We start from the raw sequence: 21,565 nt of genomic DNA, 5'->3' as shown, positions 1-21,565 counted from the left end.
AAGGGTATGGCGGGGACACCTTACGCGCCCTCGAGTGTCCGGAGTGCGGGAAGCTCTTTTATGGGCGGAACCGTCGGCAGCTCGTGGACCGCCACCGAATCATTCACACGGGAGAGAGGCCTTTCCAGTGTCCGCTGTGCTTTAAGCGTATGAACGTGAAACACCACCTGACTCGTCACCTGAGGACAGTTCACCTCAACCAGTGGGAATATCTTAAGAAACTGAACCTTGTATAGTCCAAGTTTGTGAATCATGTTATATTTATTAATGTGTTGTAGCTCAGTTAGTATTGTAAGAGTATGACTAGGTAAGACCAGTTAATGGTACTGTATTACACTTATTCCTCAGTTGTTAAGAGTTTTCTTCTTTATTCAGGAAATATAATTTAGTAATATTATATGTTATTTCACACTACAGTAAGATGGTGGTGGGTGAGTGAAGAGAGGCAGAATATATATAATTTTATTAACAATTTGGCAGGTAATTTGTAGCATATTGAGGTCTGTATACTGTACAGTACACTGTACTATTGTTAATCATTGGAGGAAGTTTTAGTTCAAAATAAAGTAGACTATACTTAAAGGAGAGAATTTTGACTGGGAAATGATATTACAGTTGGCAATAAAAGTCCTGGAGAAAAATAAACATACACTCAGTGGATGATGACTTACAGCTGTACAGTCAACTACTAAAGTCCATTTGCCTCTCCCCTTGAACCACAAACCCAGAGATTGAGACTCATGACTAAACCATTTATGGACAGAATGATCTATCAGTCTAGTGCGTAGGGCTCATGAGTCTGAGTCTTGGGGTTCACGGTTCAGGGGGAGAGGTGAACAGTTGACTGTACTATACATGATGGTCAGTGTCTTGTTACAGCCACACATGATGTTTGGTTTTTCATCATCTCGTATAATACATATTTCAAGGTCACTAGTAATTATATATCTCCTTATGAACTGTTTGCGTCACAACGTCCATTCTCCACTATGCAACGTACTGTATTTGCCAGAGTTTGTCACATTACCACTGTCCATCACTCCAAACTTTTCCCCAATGGTGTTCATTACATATATTTTGTGATTAGGTAAATAAGTTCAGTGTTATTTTGATTTAAACAATTGATGGTTTAGATTTTTATGAGAGGTGTCATCTGTTTTAGCTTGTTTGAAATAAAGAATAGCAAATCATTGTACTGTTTTATCATTGTACATTTACCGCCCAGTAATTTGTATAGACCAATGTGTCATGCAAAATAAGACGAAGATTTCCAATTTCAGTATGTTATGGCACAGTGATTATGTACACACACACACTACACTATATTGTAGCACATTTACAATACATTATTAAGCTACACAGTACAGCACCATAATGTCACAGAGCAAGAGGCACATTATGCTATCAAGACACAGTCAATATGTATGTCCCCCAGTAGTAGATTGCAGTTAAAAGTTTGATAATATTTAAGTACAACACACCACTAGGACCAAAACAGCTATGTAATGATATCACTATGTGTCTAATATTGCAGTAAAAGTTTATGTTGTTTGGCACAAGTATCACAAGTACAGTACTGTCAGCTGTTGTTGCACCGATGTAAAATATGAGACAGTGAAGAGACACAGCCAGCCTCAAAACCTCACACAACTACATCCGCCTCATTCCTTTCTTTAAGTTCCAATCTGATAGAATATATTTTACCTTGGAGAGATAGCAGCATAGAGTGGTTTTATTGCACTGTATATGTGAAATTAAACAGTGGATAATATAGTATATGGAAAAGATTAAACCCATCTTATCTTTGATACCTCAGTGACTATAACACTACAGTATACCTTAAGTTGTATCACTATGGTACTTGTTTCACCTGACTGTCTACTTATGACACCTGTTGTATTGCCCCTGTCCACCCTTACCTGTTGTATTGCCCCTGTCCACCCTTACCTGTTGTATTGCCCCTGTCCACCCTTACCTGTTGTATTGCCCCTGGCCACCCTTACCTGCTGTATTGCCCCTGTCCACCCTTACCTGCTGTATTGCCCCTGGCCACCCTTACCTGCTGTATTGCCCCTGGCCACCCTTACCCTGTACCTGGCCACCCTTACCTGCTGTATTGCCCTGGCCACCCTTACCTGCTGTATTGCCCCTGGCCACCCTTACCTGCTGTATTGCCCCTGGCCACCCTTACCTGCTGTATTGCCCCTGGCCACCCTTACCTGCTGTATTGCCCCTGGCCACCCTTACCTGCTGTATTGCCCCTGTCCACCCTTAACTGCTGTATTGCCCCTGGCCACCCTCTTTATTATACCCTCTATATATTTCTTTAACCTGTGCTATATTTTCATAAATTGACTCCCAGACAAATTTATTAAACCATATTATTAGGTGTGTCAGCCAGGTCTCCCCGATGAGTAATTGATTCGTGCACAGAGAACTTTTTGTCACCTTGTGCTGACACAACCTAAGACCAGTTCTTGGTCACCGTTGTATTATCAAGCCGGGCCGCTCTTGACTTATGTTACTGGCTGTTCTTAACCTCATCTTTAGCTGAGTTATTTCTTCACTTACCATTTATCCCCTTGAATATACTGTACCTTATTCATCTGTAATAACAAAAATATAAAACAATACAGTAAACAGTGCTAGAATTACCTTTGGAGCAGTTGTTGATTACAGTTTAATACAAAACATGAATTTTGTTTATTTTTGAACAATTTTATAACAGTGAATGGTGTTGAGGTGTCTGGTACAGTAGTATAGAGGTCAGATGTTTTTGTAAGTGATGGGGAAGGACTTGGGGTTGAGGTCGTTGATGAATATAGATATGATGATGGTGGGTTGTGATGCGCACACAGGAAGTATTGCTGAGCTGAGTCTTGCTGTTGCAGGTGAGAGGGTTGCAGGAAGCCAGGTCGACAGCGCTCGGTAATACTCTGCTCGTCGCATCGGTTTCGTGCACGGTCTGTGGCAAGATCTTCCGTGGTCGCTCCCGCAGGCAGGGGCTCATGCGGCACATGCGAACACACACGGGGGAGAAGCCCTATGCCTGCCCGCACTGCCCACACCGTGCCAACATGAGACACAACCTCCGCACGCACATCCTTGCTGTCCACGACATCTACTGCTGAGGTCCAGGTCCTTACACAACGCTCATTGCCTTGGCTCTGGAAAGATCTCCTTCTAGAAAAATGCAGAGATAGTGTTATTAAATTCTCTTGAGGCTACAGTATATGTTTGTCATATCTTGATATGTTGGGCTGGTGTAAAAAAAATCCATGAGATTTTGATGATTAACCTTTGAAGGTGCTTATGTGAATGTGACCTACAGAAGGTAAAAGTTAAAGGGACGTTATAGATATGGCAGTGAGGTGGTATTGTTGATGGTGGGTGTATACTGTGTGGTGCAGCAGTCTGAGAGCGGGCATATTTTATGTTCCAGAGGAGATCACCACCGCTGATGTTTGAGTTGCAGCAGCGGCGGTCTGGCGGCATCAGTGGCACCAGTGGCAACCTTCATGGCAGCTCCAACTTTGTATGTACTGTGTGTTGCAAGTCCTTCTTGAGCGGATGGGAACTTCGACGCCACTTGCATGCACATGCTGACGTTCGCCCGTTCTGTTGCCCTTACTGTTCTCACCGCTCCAACTTCAAGCACAACCTCAAGTCTCACATCCGTAGCATCCACCCCGGCAAGCCCTTCTCGTTCACTGTACAGGCCCCAGGGGCCAGTGACGGTTGAGATTTGTTTTTCTTTCAGTCTGTATGTTTGTCATTACAAATTTACGTACATCATCAAACTTACAAGAGCTGGATGTTATAATACACACAATCACCGTTGAAGATCATGAGTACTTACCATAAAAACTTAATCTTATTTGCTGACTTATTTTTTTATAAGGAGATAGTTGATCATATCAGCAAATAATATTCCTTCAGAGTTACTTAAGATGTCTCGTGAGACGAGGATACAAAAGTTAGTGTTAGTTTTGTCATTATGTAGGTTCAAATAACCAGTAATAAAGTGCTGTAATTATTACATAAGAAGAGAAGGTGCTTATTAGAACTTGGTGTAAGGTCACCCCTATGTATGTGCTATAAAGATGTAGGCTTATGCTTTAAAAGTCATTTTAAAATAAAGCTTGAATTCTCAGTGAAGGAAAAGAAAACATTTTAGATACTGTACTATACATTAGATAATAACTTGAACAATGTTCATTATTCAGCAGTCTTTTGTTTTCGTCTGAAGATAATTATTTGTGATGTTAAGTGTTGTTGAGCTGAACAACAACACTACTGTACCAGCACCTCCAATGGTGTGGTCTGTTGACATTTTAAACAGTAGTAGGTCATGTAAAGATGATTCACAGGACTTTTAACTGGATGAATTAAATTAATAAAAATTAAAATAATCTTGTAACAGCATTAGGACATACATCAGTAGATGTAAGTGTGTCATGGTAGCAAGTGAAGATCATATGTATAAGTACAGTATTGTAATGGATTCTAATACATGGCAGCTTCAGCAGAGCACCAAAGGAGATATTTACCAGGGAACACATGCTGTACTGTATATTCACTGATATACAGTTTGCTCACTGAAGACTGGAAAATTCTTAAACTCGGAGAGACAATATACTATACAGTACTGTACTGTATATATATGTGTGTTATATTACAATGGGATGTACTTGTTTCATCCTGTGAATGATAGCAGTTACTTTAGTACAGTATGTTTAGTTTTATAGTTTTCTTCAGATTTTTATGTTAAGGTTTTTAATACTTTAAGGTGTCTGAAAGTTGCAAGTTTACCAAACAAAAGGATTTTCGTCTTTGAATATGTACTTGAAAGTATATTGTGGGAATGTTACCAACTCAGGGTGAAACCTTGCTAAGTTGTTCCTGTAGTGACTGTCAGTGAACTACTCTTCTTGTATGATTTTAATAAAGAAATTTTCTTTATCTTGGCTCAGTACCGTACTTTACCTCAACTGACCACATGTTTATGTGGAACCTTGGAAAAAATATGACTCATAGGCTTATTATCACAGTTGGTAAGGTTGTTGACTTCAGTGACTCACATAATAAGAAAACAGTAAAACTCCATAACTGTACAGTATTTACATACAAATTCCATTAAGTCTCTGCCCTTCCCTTCTGTCATCTACCTAGTGTAGAGGGACTTGACTGATTAACACTGAAATTATACACCACCACCTCCCCTGTGTCTCACCACTTAAATATGTAAGTAATGAAAAAAAGTATTGGAACATAGCATGAAGATTTTCATTCTCCAGGTGTTAATGTGATTAGCTTGGAAATAATGGAGTATTGTATGACTGAAGAAGGCTTGTGAGTGAGTACATCCAGATTTAGGGGGTAGCAATCAAAGCTAACTCTCGACATTGATGGTCGATAATAATCAAAGCGTTACTCCAACTCTCACTTCACACAGACTGATGGCAATGATCACACTCATTTTGGCTGAAAAGATTGTAGCAGAAGAGTTGTATTAATTGTCTGATTAATGCCAGAGTCCAATGAGGAAGATTAGCCTGGGTTGCAACCTCTTAGTCTTGAGGGGTACACACCAATGATGCAGTCCAAATACCGGGTATGTAGTCAAGACAGAGACCACAAACGAGGCCTTTCATATTTTAGCCTTTATGGATCATCTGTCACCCCACAGTTTAACTAACCAGAAGTTTAATCGCCCTGAAACTATCTGGGACGACTTTCTTCAGGTGATCCACGTAGGCTAAAACTGCAAATGGTCTCGTTTGTGGTCTCATGTCTACTACATCACCAGTACACACACAAGTCTCCCCTAGACTGACACAAGCTGTAAAATAGCTTAAAGGTGAAGCATTATACTCAACACACACTTATGGTGTACCGGTATACATGTTTGAAATGAAGGGAATAAACCTGTGATTTAAAATGAATTACAGTACTGCAACTTTTTAGGTTTGATTCTAAGAAAAGAAGAATTAAAGAGAAAAACAATAAAGACACTGAAGGAAGGAACCCAACCAAACACTGCACTGTACTGTACTGTACGGTACTCCTCAACATTGTGCGGAAAAGTAACACAGGATGGCGGGATGTAACAGTTAAGACATGCCCGATTAAGTGCTTCCAGTTTCTTCTTGAGGGATTTTTGGAGTAACTCATTACTTCACTACCTCACTTGTTACCCACATTATTGGGTATCATAAAGTAAGACATTTGTTACGGTGGGACTGTACTAAACTTTGACTAGTTTGAATTGTGGTATCTTGAAAAATTTGGAACCCCTGTTTATTTCACCTAACCTAACTAAATTTAACCTAACCTAACCAAACTTAACCTAACCAAGCCAACTTAACCTAACCTAACTTCACTTAACCTCCATTCAGCATTAGGGTTTTTGATCATCAGGTGAAGTAAGCTTGGGTTCCAAATCTTCATAAAATCTACATGAGGTGGTGTCGTCCTTTGCCTTGCTACTATTTATCAGTTTTGGCAGATTGATGTACTGACTGACCAACCACAGGGAACTTGACTGATTTACTGACTATCCAACCAGCCCATATTGATGCAATGTGTGCGTGTGATCAATTCTATTCGCTGTTGTTACTGTAAAAATTATACTTCCGTTGAATTTCACCGTATTATGACACGTGTATAGTCATTGAACTTATGATCAATATCGGACATTTCAATTTACACAGTGTTAGCAGGACCCCCAAGCTGTTATGGTCCTCGAGTTATAATAAATTGATAAATATACAGTTTTACACTATGCTAAGAATATAATGCAGGATATTTGTATAGAAATAACATAATAATAAAATAAGATACAAATAAGTACAGGAAATACAGTAGACAGATGAGTACCCCCTGTGCAGTATTGAAGAGAAAAAATAAACCTTTCAGCAAATACTGTTTGTTTTATCATTAAAATAATATATCACCATCCATTAGCGTCCTGTTATTATGTACAGTATGTTAATTACCTATGTTGATTATTAGAATGTACAGATCCTTTAGTCAGTCTCTCTTGAGTGTGTTAGACTTACAGGTTTGTTGTCATTCCTGACTGTTGAGTGCTGATAGAGAGAGCTGTAGAGTATAATGTATGTCACCTGTTCTTTGTTGTATTGTACTACTGTGTTATAATGTAAAGTGTTGTTGGTGTTGTTGTTGTTGTTAGTGGGTGATGCTGCTGCTGTTTGTTCTTTCTGTTGTTGTGTGAATGTGAGGATGATGATGATGATGAATGGTGAGGATGGATGGTTAAGATGATGGATGATGATGGATGGTAAGGAGGTAACAGACAAGTGATAGTCATGAGGTGGGCAACTTGGTGTTGGGCGGGAGAGGGGTTGACGCGTGTCTTGTGCTTGCAGGCGGGCGTGGGAGTGGCGGCGACGGAGGCGGGTATCATCAGCAGCGGAGGCTTGGCTGACTACCAGTGCCCCGCGTGTGGCCGCTGCTTCGCTCGCCACTGGCACCTCAAGCGTCACTTAGCCACGCACCTGGCCATCAAGCCTTTCCGATGTCCTTACTGCCCGCATGCTGCCAATATTAAGGACAACCTCAAGCTCCATATTCGCAAGATTCACCCTGGAGAACCCATACCTGGGGAGCGAAGCCGTCCGGACCAATGAGAGTGCGTCGGATGATGTTGCAACACCTTCCTAGGCTTTCCTGTGTATGTTGTGTATAAAAGGAACTTGTGTGGAAACTACAGTTGCTAGAACAAAGATAAGGGATGACTATCCTTGAACTGTACTTGGTCTGTCATCCTTACCCACCACCCATCAGATACATCATTACACTCAGTACAGTAAAAGATCATCCATCTTAGTACACTAATAAATGCTGACACAGATAAACATTTAGATATTGTACTAACACACACACAAGCAAGTAAGAATAGAACATAGACACTGAAGGCTGACATTTTCAACATATTCAGACCAAAACAGTGTTATAGATGTTCACCAAACAGCATGAAGTATGCAGACCGTCCTAACACAGGTAAGCAAACACACTCACATATATATTTACACTTTGATTTATAGAGAGAGAGAGACTTACAGACAATAGAGAAGTGAAACCAGTTAAGTTGTTAGTTCTCTGTTACAGTACAGACCTGTTGTGAGACAAGCAGTACACAAGTCTTAGCTGAATGTGGATGTACTGATGGTGATGTTGCCTTTCATGTAGAGTTATACTTTAATGAGAGAATATAGTGATTAAGGAATGATATATATGGAGGAACAGATATTTAGGTATGTGAACTATTTTACAGTTTCAAATTTGTACATAACAGGGAGAGTGTTAGGGGAACAAGAGCTTGTGACTTCTTGTGATTCCATATAATTCTGAATTTGGAATGATGATAATGTCTGTTTTCCTTTACAATGCTTTCATAACCTTTGAGAAAACACAAGTATTTATGTAGTTATCTTACATAAACACTGAATATCTTGGTTGGCCAAGTTGCGGTGCTTATTGTTGACAGAACAAGTACAAGTGAAGGCTTGGGAATAATGAAGGAGGCCGCGGTACTTGAGACAAGCTAGTGACGACCCGACGTGTTCTCTGTGTTGCAGGCGGCCGCGATGATGGAGGAAGTTGCAGGCAGTATGTCTTACCAGTGTCCAGCGTGTGGCCGCTGCTTCGCCCGCCAGTGGCACCTGAAGCGACACTTGGCAACTCATCTAGCCGTCAAGCCATTCCGCTGCCCTTATTGCCCTCACGCTGCCAGTATCAAGGACAAGCTCAAACAACATATTCGTAAGATTCATTCCGGAGAAGAGGTCCCAGCAGACTTTGAAGCCATCCCTTGTAAGGAGAATGTGTCAGATGCCCAGCAATAGTACAGTACAGTACCAGTGTACTGTATAGTACTTTATACCACAAACTGGGCAGTGTAATCCATAAGATTCAAGTTGTCTTCTACTTAAATGTTCTTGGGCCTTGTTCACTTCCCAGCATTTTATATTAGCATGTTTGCAGTTTTGACACAAAGAATAGCAGTGTGTGAGATAAGTATTTCTTACATGTGAAACCAAATGAAAGACAGTGGGATAGAGAACTCCTGTTTAAATATTTTGCTATTATTTGTGATAATATTTGGAACAAGTTATCATTGCCTAATGTACTGAAGTTTGTTTCACCGCTTGCTGCCTTCCTCACATTTACAACTCATTCCGAAGATTTAGATAACTGACTCTGTAATACAGCATTTTGCAAGCTTATAGCCAGTTTCTTGTGTGTTGTCTTTCTCTGAGCTGGGTGACGGTTATCTCTATGAGGTGTTGTCATCTGGCAGTGATCAGCCTTTAGCAGATGGTGGCAGTAAGTATGGTAGCCCTTTTGACAAGATACCTGTGGGACTCCAGCTGCTGCATTACTTGAGTTGTGAAAAAGTGAGAAATTAAAGCACCATCTCTCCTCCATATTGTCTTAAGTACAGTACTTACCCCCATGTGGAACTGTATGATCAAGATATGTCTGTCCTTCTTATTAACATTACTTGATTCATCATTAATGGCATCATAGAGGTTCACCACAATCACACGAAACTATAAATAAATCCCATTTCTATAATTTGTATTAAGCTTAAAAGAAAAGAATAAAGACATTAATCCCTTATCCAGGACTCTTGTTGGATATGATGGAATAATTCAGGACTTCCACATTTTGGTACTGTACTTGGGATGCCTCATAAGTTTTCTTCACCTCGCCAAAGAGATCTCGGTCACTCTCCTCCCCCTGCCACCAATTGTTATATCAGGTTGATCTTTGTATTTTTCATCCCTTGTGACATTAGACTCACAAATTTAAAAAAAAATATATATTTTATTTTCAATGTATTTATTTGTTTACTTGTTTAGAACATACAAGGAATCAGGTTAATATTGATTTACAGTCTCATCCATTTTGATTTACTGTACATGGTAAGGATTTTACATTCACAGACAGAAAAGATTAAATGTTATTTGTTATTTATGGATTAGAACAAAAGATGGACGTATAAATTTATTACAATCTTACTAACACACACACACACGCACACACACACACACACACACACACACACACACACACACACACACACACACACACACACACACACACACACACACACAATGAACGTGAAATTTCCATCGGTCGTGTTTGTATCCAGCCGTCACTCAAACTGCTAAAGTGGGTCTCTTGAAACTTTCCTGTTCTCAAAATAAATATCAAATTAATAGAGTTAGAGAACCACATGTACCACGGTCAATAGTTGTGGGTGTAATGGTCAGACTTTCTTTACCGATGCTGTGTGCATGAGAGAGACGTAAGGGTTACTTTACTTTGACTAGAGCGGATCATCAATTCAAGTCATCAAGTCCGGGGATTCTGGGTGTTATTGACGGTACTGATTTATTTGTTTGATTAACCCGTCCCCATGCAGTTCAGTTCATTTCACCCCACCTCACCCCACCCCACAGAACACACCCAATTTAATCCAACCTTACTCAAGATAATTCAACCAAGCCTAACTTAAGTCAATCAAATTCAAATTAACCTTAAATAATCCAGTCCAAGCCAACCCAGTCTAACCCAACTGTATATAATTCAAGCCAGTGTAACTTAACTCAAAGAGGTGAGTGTTATCCAAGAAAGACAACACCTCAAGTGTGGGAAACAGAATGAACTGGATGTGTGTGGTGGCTTCCGAGGGGCTTGGACAACCTCGTGGGGCAGCTTGCCAGTGATTCACACCTCACTTTGATTGTTAGTGTGTACGAGTGAGTGAGTGAGCACCAGGTCCCTTACAGTGGACTTATTTGATGCAGGACCTGTCTGATGCTGTGTCTACCTGAGAAAGATACTAAAGGTGATACTTTATTACTTTATCACTGTTAAGTAAATTGATGATTGAGTACTTTACTTTATCATTGTGAAATAAATTGGTAGTACTGTATACTTTTTTAACTTGAAAGACAAATGCATAAAGAGTTTCAGTGAAAGAAATATTTGGCACTGCAGTGTATCGGTGTAAAAGAAAATGTTTTATACTGTATCTGCACGAAGAGAAATGTTTAGCACTGTTTCTGTGTGAAGAACATTTGATACTAAATCAGTTTGGACTCGGCTGTTGATACGTGTTCTATATACCTGTGTAACAGAACCATTAATACCGTATGACTCTGAGAGAGATTGTGGATATTTCTTACCTATATTTGTAAATATACTGTATTTATGTGAAAGAAATTAATGATATCTATGTGAATGAACTGTTTGATACTGTCACTGTACAAGAGGAATGAATAAAATTATTAAAGTTTGTGTACACTGTATACAGTATGTACTATAACTTGTAAGCTGTAACCAAAATAAATGATGGATGTGTAATGCAATCTTTCACCATCACTTTTCATTTGCATTATATAAAATTATTATTATTATTATTATTTTATCTTACTTTTATTCTGCCGTAGCACTGTATTGATATAGCCCCCTGAGGTCTGTTACTGTGGATGTAGTATTATTGTTATTTTTTTTTCTCATGACCTCAAGCTCCTGTGAAAGCCAGAGATATTAAATAAAAGATGATAAATCTTGACTTGGTTGTTTCTGTGAAGGTGGACAGCTAGAGTGGCTGTGTGTGGAATGTTTACCCTGAGAGAACACATGAAGATTAATCACCCCAGCTTATTTCACCTGATGATTTAACACCTTATTGCTAACCTAACCACCCCAGGTAGTATTGGGGTGTTGCTCATCAAATAAAATAAACTGGGGTGCCTAATCTTCTTGTGATCCAACCTGAGTGTGTGAATCCTTGACAAACTGGTTGACTGAGTAGCATCATAAGATCAGTTTATTGTCTCTGTTTATCTACACACATAAGGACTTGCTTGGTACTTTTCCCTACGTAAAATTTGTCCCACCTGGATTCATGATTACTGTACTTTCATTATTATTTACTCAGATATTTTATGGTGTTGTGTAACATATACTGTAGAATACTTAAGTTAGGGAATTAAATACAAAAAAAAATGGATATGGTGAGCTCCCTCATGCCCAAGTATATACCATAGTCACTGACAACATGGTGACCTAACAGCTTTGTGAACTAAGAGTAAAATATAGCATGGGTAGACAGGACCCAGTGACCATAGCCCAGAGTATCAGGTCTGTACAACACTTATACTTACTGTATATCAAAGAGCCATGAATGGACAAACACCTTTTATGATCTGACCAAGGGACCACTGACTGTAAGAGTCCTCAGTAAAGCTTGAAATAGTTATAAATAAGAAAAGAATTTAATTTATATTCACCTTCCAAATATTGGGTGTATATCCATCATCTTGTAAGTGGTGGTAGGCATTGTGAGGAATTAGTAAGACATGTAGCAGATACACCTTTCTCAAGTTTATCCATTATTCCTCATATTTCTTTAACTACCAGATTTTCTCACCCTCTCTCTGTTTATGGGTAGTGCCAAGGAAAGCAATGGGTTTGTCTGTTTCAGCCATAATACATCAATGTGGGTTTGAGGATTATGCCTGTGTACAGCAACAACTCTACAATCACTATTACAGTACACCATTAGAGAGATCTCATGGCCCGGCTGGACAAGTGGTTGTCATGCTCAGTGTGGTAATTTTAGCTGCTGTTCCCTTTGTTTAGTTCTTATTCCGTTTTGTTGGGTAGATGCACAACTATCCCATTCAGTAGTAAACATAATGCAGGATGGATTGTAAGTGAAGTACAGTAGATCCATAAACTGATCTCTACATACAGGGCTAATGATGTTCTAGGGGCAATACAGTACAGACACAACACACCTGAAGCCTGAGACCTGTACATGGACCACACTGGCATAGCACACTTCATGCCACCACACTTTATTTTTTATTGTCTTCTTTGTTTTGAAATTCATAAAATTTGAATTATTTATGTATCTACAGTATTGCCTTTCACAGATAATTTCTTAACTGTAACTACATTGATATTTCCAGATATTAATAATCTTGTCATTATATCGAGTCATTTTGTGGCTGGTTGAATCTTTTGTTGACGTAAGAGTAGAGTGGCAGTCGACTTCACCGGATCTCTTTATGCATAGTTAATATTATTCCTGTGGTGTTTTCTACCTGGTAATACATTTCTGGCGGTTCATTGAAAGAAAGACAAAATGTAACTAAGTCATAAAAGAAAATATTTAGGTTTCTTTAGGTTCTGGTTAAGTATTGAAAATTTGGGTAACTGCATTAGTATACTCTTATAAAGTACTGTACTATGTAGTGTATTTTATCAATTACTGTAGTACATGTATTAGACTCCCAGATAAAAGTTTATGCTGTACTATAGTGTGTGGTTGTGTGTGACAGTTGATGTCTTTGTGCATTTGTGACTGAAACACATTAACAAATGTTTGGGTGATTTATAATATGTTGATGATGTAACTGCTGTCCTGTACTGCCTCTGATTGAAGACATTGTCATGGCGTTTCAGTTAGCGTTATTAGTCATTTCTAATCAGTTGAAGAAGCGGCAACTGAGGAAAGATATTTCGTGTTGCAGGGGCGCAGGTTTGAGGCGGGACTGCCGACGGCGTTGTTGGCCGTTTCTGCGGGGTCTGCAGCTCACACCCTTTCGTCTGGGGCCCAGGGAGTGCCAGGGGACCTACTGTCATGCAGTGTTTGTGGTCGAGGGTTCCACGGACGCAATCGACGCCAGGATCTTGAACGTCACATGCTGACTCATACCGGGGAAAAGCCTTACCGGTGCCCACACTGTCCACACCGCACCAACAGGATTGGCAATCTGAAAACCCACATGTTCACTATCCACCGTGATCTGGTCACTAACCCTGCCCATCATGTTATTTATAACCTGAAGAACACCCAGCCTCTACATCTAGGGGGTAACATCCATTCATCCCATTCCCTTCCCACCGTTAATACTGACGTGGACAGGTCAACAAAGCACTCATCGTGACGTCGTCTGATTTCATAAAAGTAAAGCGGTCACATCTAGCAGTGGCCCAGATAAAGGTAGTTCCTCAATCTAGCGGTGTTTGTGTGGTGTGGCAGGGAAGGTGAACACAGTTGATCTTACCCACAGAGCCCAAAGCTTCTTCTGCTTAAACAAAATAGCCTTTGGTGAGGCATCTTGAATTATGTTAATAGTTGAACTGTCAGTGAAGACTTAATTAAACTATCTAAGTTAATGTGAATATTTTAAAACCAAGAAAAAGTTAGATACAGTAATGAAACAGATATATACTTTTCTTTCTTTGTCTAATGGAAATGTTCTTTATTATAGAATTTAACTTATTTTTTAAAGGAAACTAAAGCATTTTTGGGAATCCCAGCTTGAGATGAATATTTTAAGGTGACAGCCAAGATGTGGCTCCTGTGGTGATGATAGTGGTCGGCGGAGTGTTGGATGGACTGGGCTAGTGGGTTTGGCTTTGCTGCCATCGCTCTAACATTTGCTGTTTGTGTGTTGCAGACGGTGGCGATGCAGAGGGTGGTACCACTACTATACCCTCGTACCCCCCTCCACCATGCCCCCAACTGCCACCCATACACAGCCAAACACCACATCGTAGCTGCCACTCAGCAGCCCCTGCAAGAGCAAGATGATAAGGTTTATTGCTCTAGTTGTGGAAAGTCATTTTCGGGCACTAAGAAGAAATATTATTTAACTCGTCACGCCCTGACCCACACAGACATCAAACCCTTCGGTTGTCCCTATTGTCCACACCGTACCAACCGTTCAGAAAACTTGAAAAAACACGTTCTTCTTAAACATGCTAACCTCTAACTCTCGAGGCCGAGCGTCACAGTATCCTGCAGCTAAAAGTGAATATCCCATACAGTATTAAGTATTGATCAAAGGTGATATTAAGGCATGTTGTTGTTTTCATGCTGTCACTATAGTACAGTAGTGTTGAGATCTAGCACAGACCCTTCCATTCTCGGTCTCTTAAGTTGGGTTTCCTCCTTGCAGGGGCGGAGTGGGTCCCTGCCACGGGCCGATGAAGGCGTTGGTGTTCAATGCCCCGTGTGCGGCCGGTTCATCTCGGGTGTGAATCGCAAGCAGAACTTGGAGCGCCACATGCTGACCCACTCTGGGGAGCGCCCTTTCCGTTGTCCGTACTGTCCTCATGGATCCAACCGCGTAGATAATCTGAAGCTGCATATCCGCCGCCTGCACCTTGACCCAGCCTCCAACTCCACCTAGATTGTCTACTTTCTAAATTATTCATATTAGCAATACTTTGTTTTCGTGATTACTACCAACAGACTTCTTCACTCAGATCATATCAACCATCTCTGTACAACTGTTGGCCCCCACCCTGCACTATTCACTACCTGCCTTAAACTCTACTGCTCACTTCCCCAAGGCCCACATGCTCAAAATTTTGTATATGAAAATTTTTCTCCTTGTTGAAAATGAGGAAATACATCTACTTAGTTCTGCAGTGCAGCGACTCATGGTGATAGTTAAGTTGGGGTTGGAGTTTAGTGAAATATTACTGTGACTAGATGTGTAATTTCATCCCCACATGTAAGTAAAGATTAATGAATGAATCCTTGAGAATCTATTTATACCTTCTACACTTTCTTTCATAAGTTTCACTCTTCTTTTCCTAACATCCAGTCTCTTTTTCTTTTCCGCCATGTTCTGACTCTTGTCCACATCATTCTCCCCATTTTGACTTACTTTGCTTTATGGACAAAAATGTTGATGTGAGCACAGTCAAGTTTTGATATTTCACAAATCATCAATAATTGTTGATATGTTTTCAGAAATATGTACAGTGTAACTCCCTCAATGTGTTCTGAACAGTAAGTCTGTTGTTTACTAATACTGTACAGTACTTTCTAAAAGATAAAGTAAAGTTTTCCTGGGAGACGAGGCAGTTAACAGACTCATTACTTTGGATCGTTATGATGGGTCAAATTGGTTCAAGGGCATAATGGAATTAATGTCATTTTGATCCATTTTAAGTCATTACCATTACCTGATAGTGTAAGTTAGACTGTTGAGAACCATCCTGAGACAGAGACAAGTGTTGTGTTCTTCATAGTTCTGTGATCACCTTTACCAAGTTACAATATGATTTACCTGTAATGGTCTCTTTCATAGGTAAGATTATTGATTAATTTCCCATTGTTAGTATTTTATCCCAAACTGTAAAATGTGTTAGCCAATATTATGATGTACTGTACTGTGCTGTACTTATTTCTTATTTAATGTGTTCAGTTGGTTTTATTGTCAGATGATTTTTTAAGGGGAAGGATGGCATGGTTAAAACACTATCCAGTACAACCTGTTAATTCATTTGCTGGTATAGAAATTTTCAGAACAGTGTCATCTATCTAGTTTTTGTATAAGGAGTCCACTAGCTTTCAAATCTCAAGGTTTTATGCTTTGAAATTTTAGTATTATGGTACACAAGTCTCAAGTGATGTACAGTATTATTTTGGTTTTCTGAAAGGGATGGCAGAAAAAAAATGCAGTTATAGGGTGACCTAGAGGCTTCTGATGGATGTGAGGATGTGCAGTTAAGATATTGCCTCTCCTGCATCTTATTTATGTCATCTAAGGGATATGGCTTTGGATTTTGTGTTACTTTTGCTGAAGAATGTTCATTACATTACTGGTGGTTTTATAGTCATGGAAAAAAGTCCTGTCAGTCCTCCGTCCCTTCCACGAAACCTGAGACTTGTGAACCTGTGAATACGAGACATTACATGAGGCATCTATGGGCCCATTGATGTGAGATATTTTGGATTCACATGTTCATGAGTATCTGGTTGGAGGACTGACAGGACTTTCTTCCATGACTGTACAGTTGAAGCTGGTGGTGTGACAAGAATGAGGTTGCACATCATAAATTTTTTCACTTAACTTGTGAATAACCTGTACTATCTAATGTAATTATGCTGTGTACAATCGAAATTTACAGTCATTCATTGTAGAGTTGTGTGGAGGAGCTGTAGTACAAAATCAGTGGGACCTGAGGACTGTGTGTGATGCAGTAGGATTTGAGGACACTGTTGTAGTGTGGAAACTGAGTCACTCCCATTAATTTTTAATGCTTCATTGTAAATAGCTGTCAGAAATTATACATTTATTGGATAAAGAACACTATGTTTTGAACTTTGCCTTAAATTTACGCATTTAAAAATGTAATGCCAGTATCTGTTATCTGTATCCATAGATTTTATTTTATTTCACATCAGGTAAATTGCAATTTAGTTATGAGATGTAAAATAAAATTCTTTCAAGGACTAGTCTGATTTGGTCTTGAGACAAACTTCTCATAGACACAACATTATCTGTGTGTGTCTGTTGTCATGTGGTCTCCAGCCCTTTATCTTCATCCTACTTTAGGTTGTGTAAGACTGAATTATGGTTTTTTTTTCACAATAAAGAAATGTGATTATTGTGCTTTATTAATGGCCAATACCTGTATCAGAAGTTTGTGCATCCTTAAAAAATATATATAAAAATATAGAAACTGCTGTCCATTGCACTATAAGTGTTTCTCCCATACAAAATGACACATTGGAATTTTAAATGGATTTCTGTCATATCCCTCTGTTAGACAAGTGACATTAATAATTTATCATTAGCGTCAGTGGCGCAGTAATAGTCTAGGGTACTGCACATTTGGATAAATCATCAAAGATTTGATTTCCTGCTAATTTCACATTAATGACATTGAAAGTAATGACCAGAAATACCAAATGCAGTTGGTGTGATATTGACGGGTTTACTTTTGTTACCTTTGTTTAAGAAAGCACCTACATTACTGTACATCAGTCTCATCCTTCTTAAAGTATAGCATAAACATGAAGCAGTTCACAGCAGCTTTTATTTGGGGGGTGGGGGGGGATTGTGTAATTTAATTTTAATGTAATTAATTATAGAGTACTCTGTACTGTACATTCCTTCCTCAAATAGCACTGCCTATCTTTAATATTTAATTCAACTGAACTGATGTAGCTTTCTTTAATTTGTCTTTTGACCATGAAGGTGGTTGACCTAAGTTCCCATTCCTTCCAGACCACCGATGCGTCTGGTGACCTCCACAGACAGGATAGCTGGCACCGCCTTGGTCACAGTACCTCTGTTACTCCATTCCTGCTAGCAGCTCGAGGCAGCATGGGAATAGGCCTGTTGGAAGGCCAAACATCCACAAGCAACAATGGAATCAATGAAGGGGGTCAGCCACGCCGAAGGAGATCCGTCTTAAGTGAGGCAGACTTGAGTACTGCTCTCAACTGCCCGGCATGTGGCAAGGTGTTTGCTGGAACTAAGCGACGCTACCACCTGGAGCGCCACCTCATTACACACACTGGAGAGAGGCCTTTCCCTTGCCCCCATTGTCCTTATAGAGCAAATGTGAGGGAAAACCTTGCCCGACACATCCGCCACCGACATCCTAACACTGTTGTCCCTACAGAGGAAACTAGAGCATTGGATGCATAAACAGTACGTTCTCACAACTTCCTGCTATGAATGTTTCAGAGCACAGCCATTAATAATCATACTATTAAGTCATTCATTTACAAATATCTAAATGTAGCTTGTAGAGCTTAGAATATTGTACTTCATGTTACCTAAAAAATTAATTTATCTCAAAAGTTGAAATCTTTGAGGGTAAAATTTAGAGACACATTGTAGAGTTGTTGTAAGTTCTATGTGTAAAGTGTCTCGTGCATTATTAAGGTCAACAGTGGCTGAAGTAGAGGTCGACTGGAGAATTATTATGAATGATGAAGTCTGCCAAATGAATTATCTCCTGTGTTTTAAACTGTACTTGTGGTAATTTTAATTTTAACCACCATAGCAGTAGGGGCAACCCATGATAATTACTAAAGATTGGTTGTCTCTTAAAGTCTAGCGCACCTAACATGAACACACTCCAGAAACCACAGATGTAGTGACGGGTCGACAAGTTGATGGGGTACCTATATTATTACTGTGCTGTCTTATCTCTTTGAAGGAATTTATTATTTTCCCAACAATCATCAGTTTCCTCTCTTTTTTCATATAAATTTTACACCAACACAAAAAGATCCACAGACTCAATATACATATTTGGATTTTATCAACCAGCCATTGGCATTATCTTGGATGTACAGTAAGGAAAGAGTTATTAGAAATACTTTACTTTATATTTCAAAAGTTTTCACGGGTCTCTTGATTATACTCCCTGCCCAGTGTTTCCTTGAAGGTGACATATACTTCTTGACTTAAGTTCTTTCCTTTCTTTCCTTCTCTCTCTCTACCTTTGTATTGCACTTCTCTCCCCATATTTCTTTCCTTCCTTTGACATTTCTTTACCAAGTGATTCAGTCAACACAAAAAATGTAGATGTGTAAAACTGATAGATAGATATAGGGAGAACATAACACTATGATTATGATGTGATGGTCTTATGTTTACTATGAAAGCTGTAAAACATTACTTTCTCTCTGGGTAACAGATATTATTGTATTGCAAGTTAAATATATGTAATGAACTCAACATTTATCATGACGTCGGTGAAAGAAAGGAGCGTTATCAATGTGTGTGTGTGTGTGTGTGATCTTGTTTATAGATGGTGAGCTGGTAATAAGATACACTGCTGGTGTCAGGGATAACCAAAGTTCCACCACTCACTAACACCCAGCTGCTTCACAGAACTCTCACACAAACCAAGCAAACCAAGGGAGTGTTCACATCCTAATCACGGCTATGATCAGCTCTTTACTTTAATTTACCTAAAAAAATTTACAATGGAGCACGTTTCCTAAAATTTATTATATTTTTAATTTATAAATTGTTAATATTACCATAATTAAAACAAGAATTGGCTTGTGGGAGCAAATGGTAATTATGCAAATTTTTTGCAGGAGGAGTGTGTTGGTGGCAGCAGTGTGTGTGGAATATGTGGGAAGCTGTTCCAGGGCAGCAATCACAAGTTCCTCCTGCGTCGTCATATTCTAACTCACACGGGGGAGCGTCGTCACGCCTGCCCCTACTGCTCGTACCAAGGTAACCAGGCTGGCAATCTGAACAGACACATACGCAATCTTCACCCTGCCCAGGCCCACGGCCACGAAGGCATCATGCCTCAGCAGGTTGCCAGGTCTTCCCTTCCAGTTATTCCAGGGTCAAGGTCATCCCACCAGAGTATTCTGACCTCACGTCCCACCGTGCAGTTGCCAGTGTCGCCAAGGTCCATCCTGCAACAGCTACCATTAAGTCCTCGACATAATCCTCGACCCTCAGAAACAGCACCTCGTTCTCCTTCCCCGTGTCGTGGCTCCTCCAGACCTTCCCTGACCACCCCTCACCATCACTTCTCTCGGCTCCCTCTCCACCTTCCATCCCCTGCCACCGTGTCCTCCGTTTCCAGCACAAGTGTCAACAGCTCCACCAGCAGCACCACCACCTCCACGACAGCCACCACAGTTTGTCCGGACTGAATACTTTACGTGTGTTTGTTAACTAGTTTGCAAGATACTGAAGTAAGAAAATCTCAGTCTTGATTTATATTTATTACAATTTCTGAATAACAAATTTATTTGCATGGGAGTTATTTGATAAATGTGTATTTGTTCATAAATGCTGTTCACTTAGCAGATTCATTGGTACATAAATGCTCTCTATGAAATTTTAAAATCAGATTTACTGTGCCATAAGTACTCTTAATAAGCTTCTGGAATGTGAGTGTTATGTCACCCTGATCATGACTGGGTACCTTAACTTTTCTGTAAGCAGTTCTACAGTATTTAAATATATAACTTAGATTCCAAAGAAAACTTATTGAAGATATAATTTAAGGAATATATTCATAGGAAAAGTTTGTTGAATATTGCTAAGTCTTTCTCTTTTTCAAAATGCAATTACAGTAATTTACTTACAGTGACTTTTACATTCCATGTTCATATCAGTTATCAGTATTGTGACATATTTATGTTTAACTTCCATCTCCACTACAGTAGTAACATGCAGCAGCTCTCTCAAGCATCGTTCCATTCTGTTTCAATTCATCTGTTGTCTGGAATATATATATATATACGATTGTACTGTTATTTATAACTTAGAATTTAAGTTTAATTTAAATTTTTTTCTCAACATTACACCAGCAACTTGCATTGATTGAACATACATAATGGAAAACAAATACCAAGGTTATGAATATAATAAAAGTTGTCTAGATTACTTTGTTTATCTGAAAATTGTCATTTGTAATGATATTTATAACCAAACATTCTATGTTGAGAGGGCAAAGGGTGATTTAATAGAAGTTTTTAAGCACCTCAAAGGACGCTGTTCAATTATATATATATATCTGGAGTTAGCAGTTTGCTGCCCCACTCATGTTAAAGAAACTGTGAGTACAGAAAACTGTCAGAGCTAACTTCTTTCAAGGAAAAGTTTTGAACTTTTGTAATAATCTGCCAGAAAGTGTTGTGACAGTACCAAATGTGAGCTCAAAGTTTGGAATCAACAAAACTGGATCATGTTCAGGTACTTTCAAGAGCCAGTACTTA

At 39.4% G+C, this 21,565-nt stretch overlaps 1 protein-coding gene across 12 annotated transcripts in view; it reads left to right on the top strand.

Annotated features, from left to right (window-relative positions):
- LOC121868246 (longitudinals lacking protein, isoforms A/B/D/L-like) overlaps positions 1-21,231 on the top strand; it is an 84,762-nt gene extending 63,531 nt beyond the window's left edge. The window contains exons 5-6 of one of the 12 annotated variants that reach the window (XR_006089343.1): positions 13,581-14,053; positions 14,514-14,616. Coding sequence is in view for 11 of the 12 variants with exons in the window: in XM_042368573.1 (XP_042224507.1) it covers positions 19,919-20,494 (576 nt within the window). In the remaining variant the exon portion in view is untranslated. Of the gene's footprint in view, positions 1-2,891; positions 3,139-3,442; positions 4,963-7,391; positions 7,668-8,603; positions 11,612-13,580; positions 14,238-14,513; positions 14,972-15,014; positions 17,462-18,083; positions 18,513-19,918 lie in introns of those variants that run through there. The other 11 variants (XM_042368577.1, XM_042368591.1, XM_042368600.1 and 8 more) reach the window with 11 other exon arrangements.
- Positions 21,232-21,565: the final 334 nt, after the last annotated feature.

This window comes from Homarus americanus, unplaced genomic scaffold (genome assembly GCF_018991925.1).
Source record: "Homarus americanus isolate GMGI-L3 unplaced genomic scaffold, GMGI_Hamer_2.0 scaffold19318, whole genome shotgun sequence".
NCBI lineage: Eukaryota > Metazoa > Arthropoda > Malacostraca > Decapoda > Nephropidae > Homarus > Homarus americanus.
The sequence above is the reverse complement of the archived record's forward strand: the minus strand, read 5'-3'. Positions and strand labels throughout refer to the sequence as shown.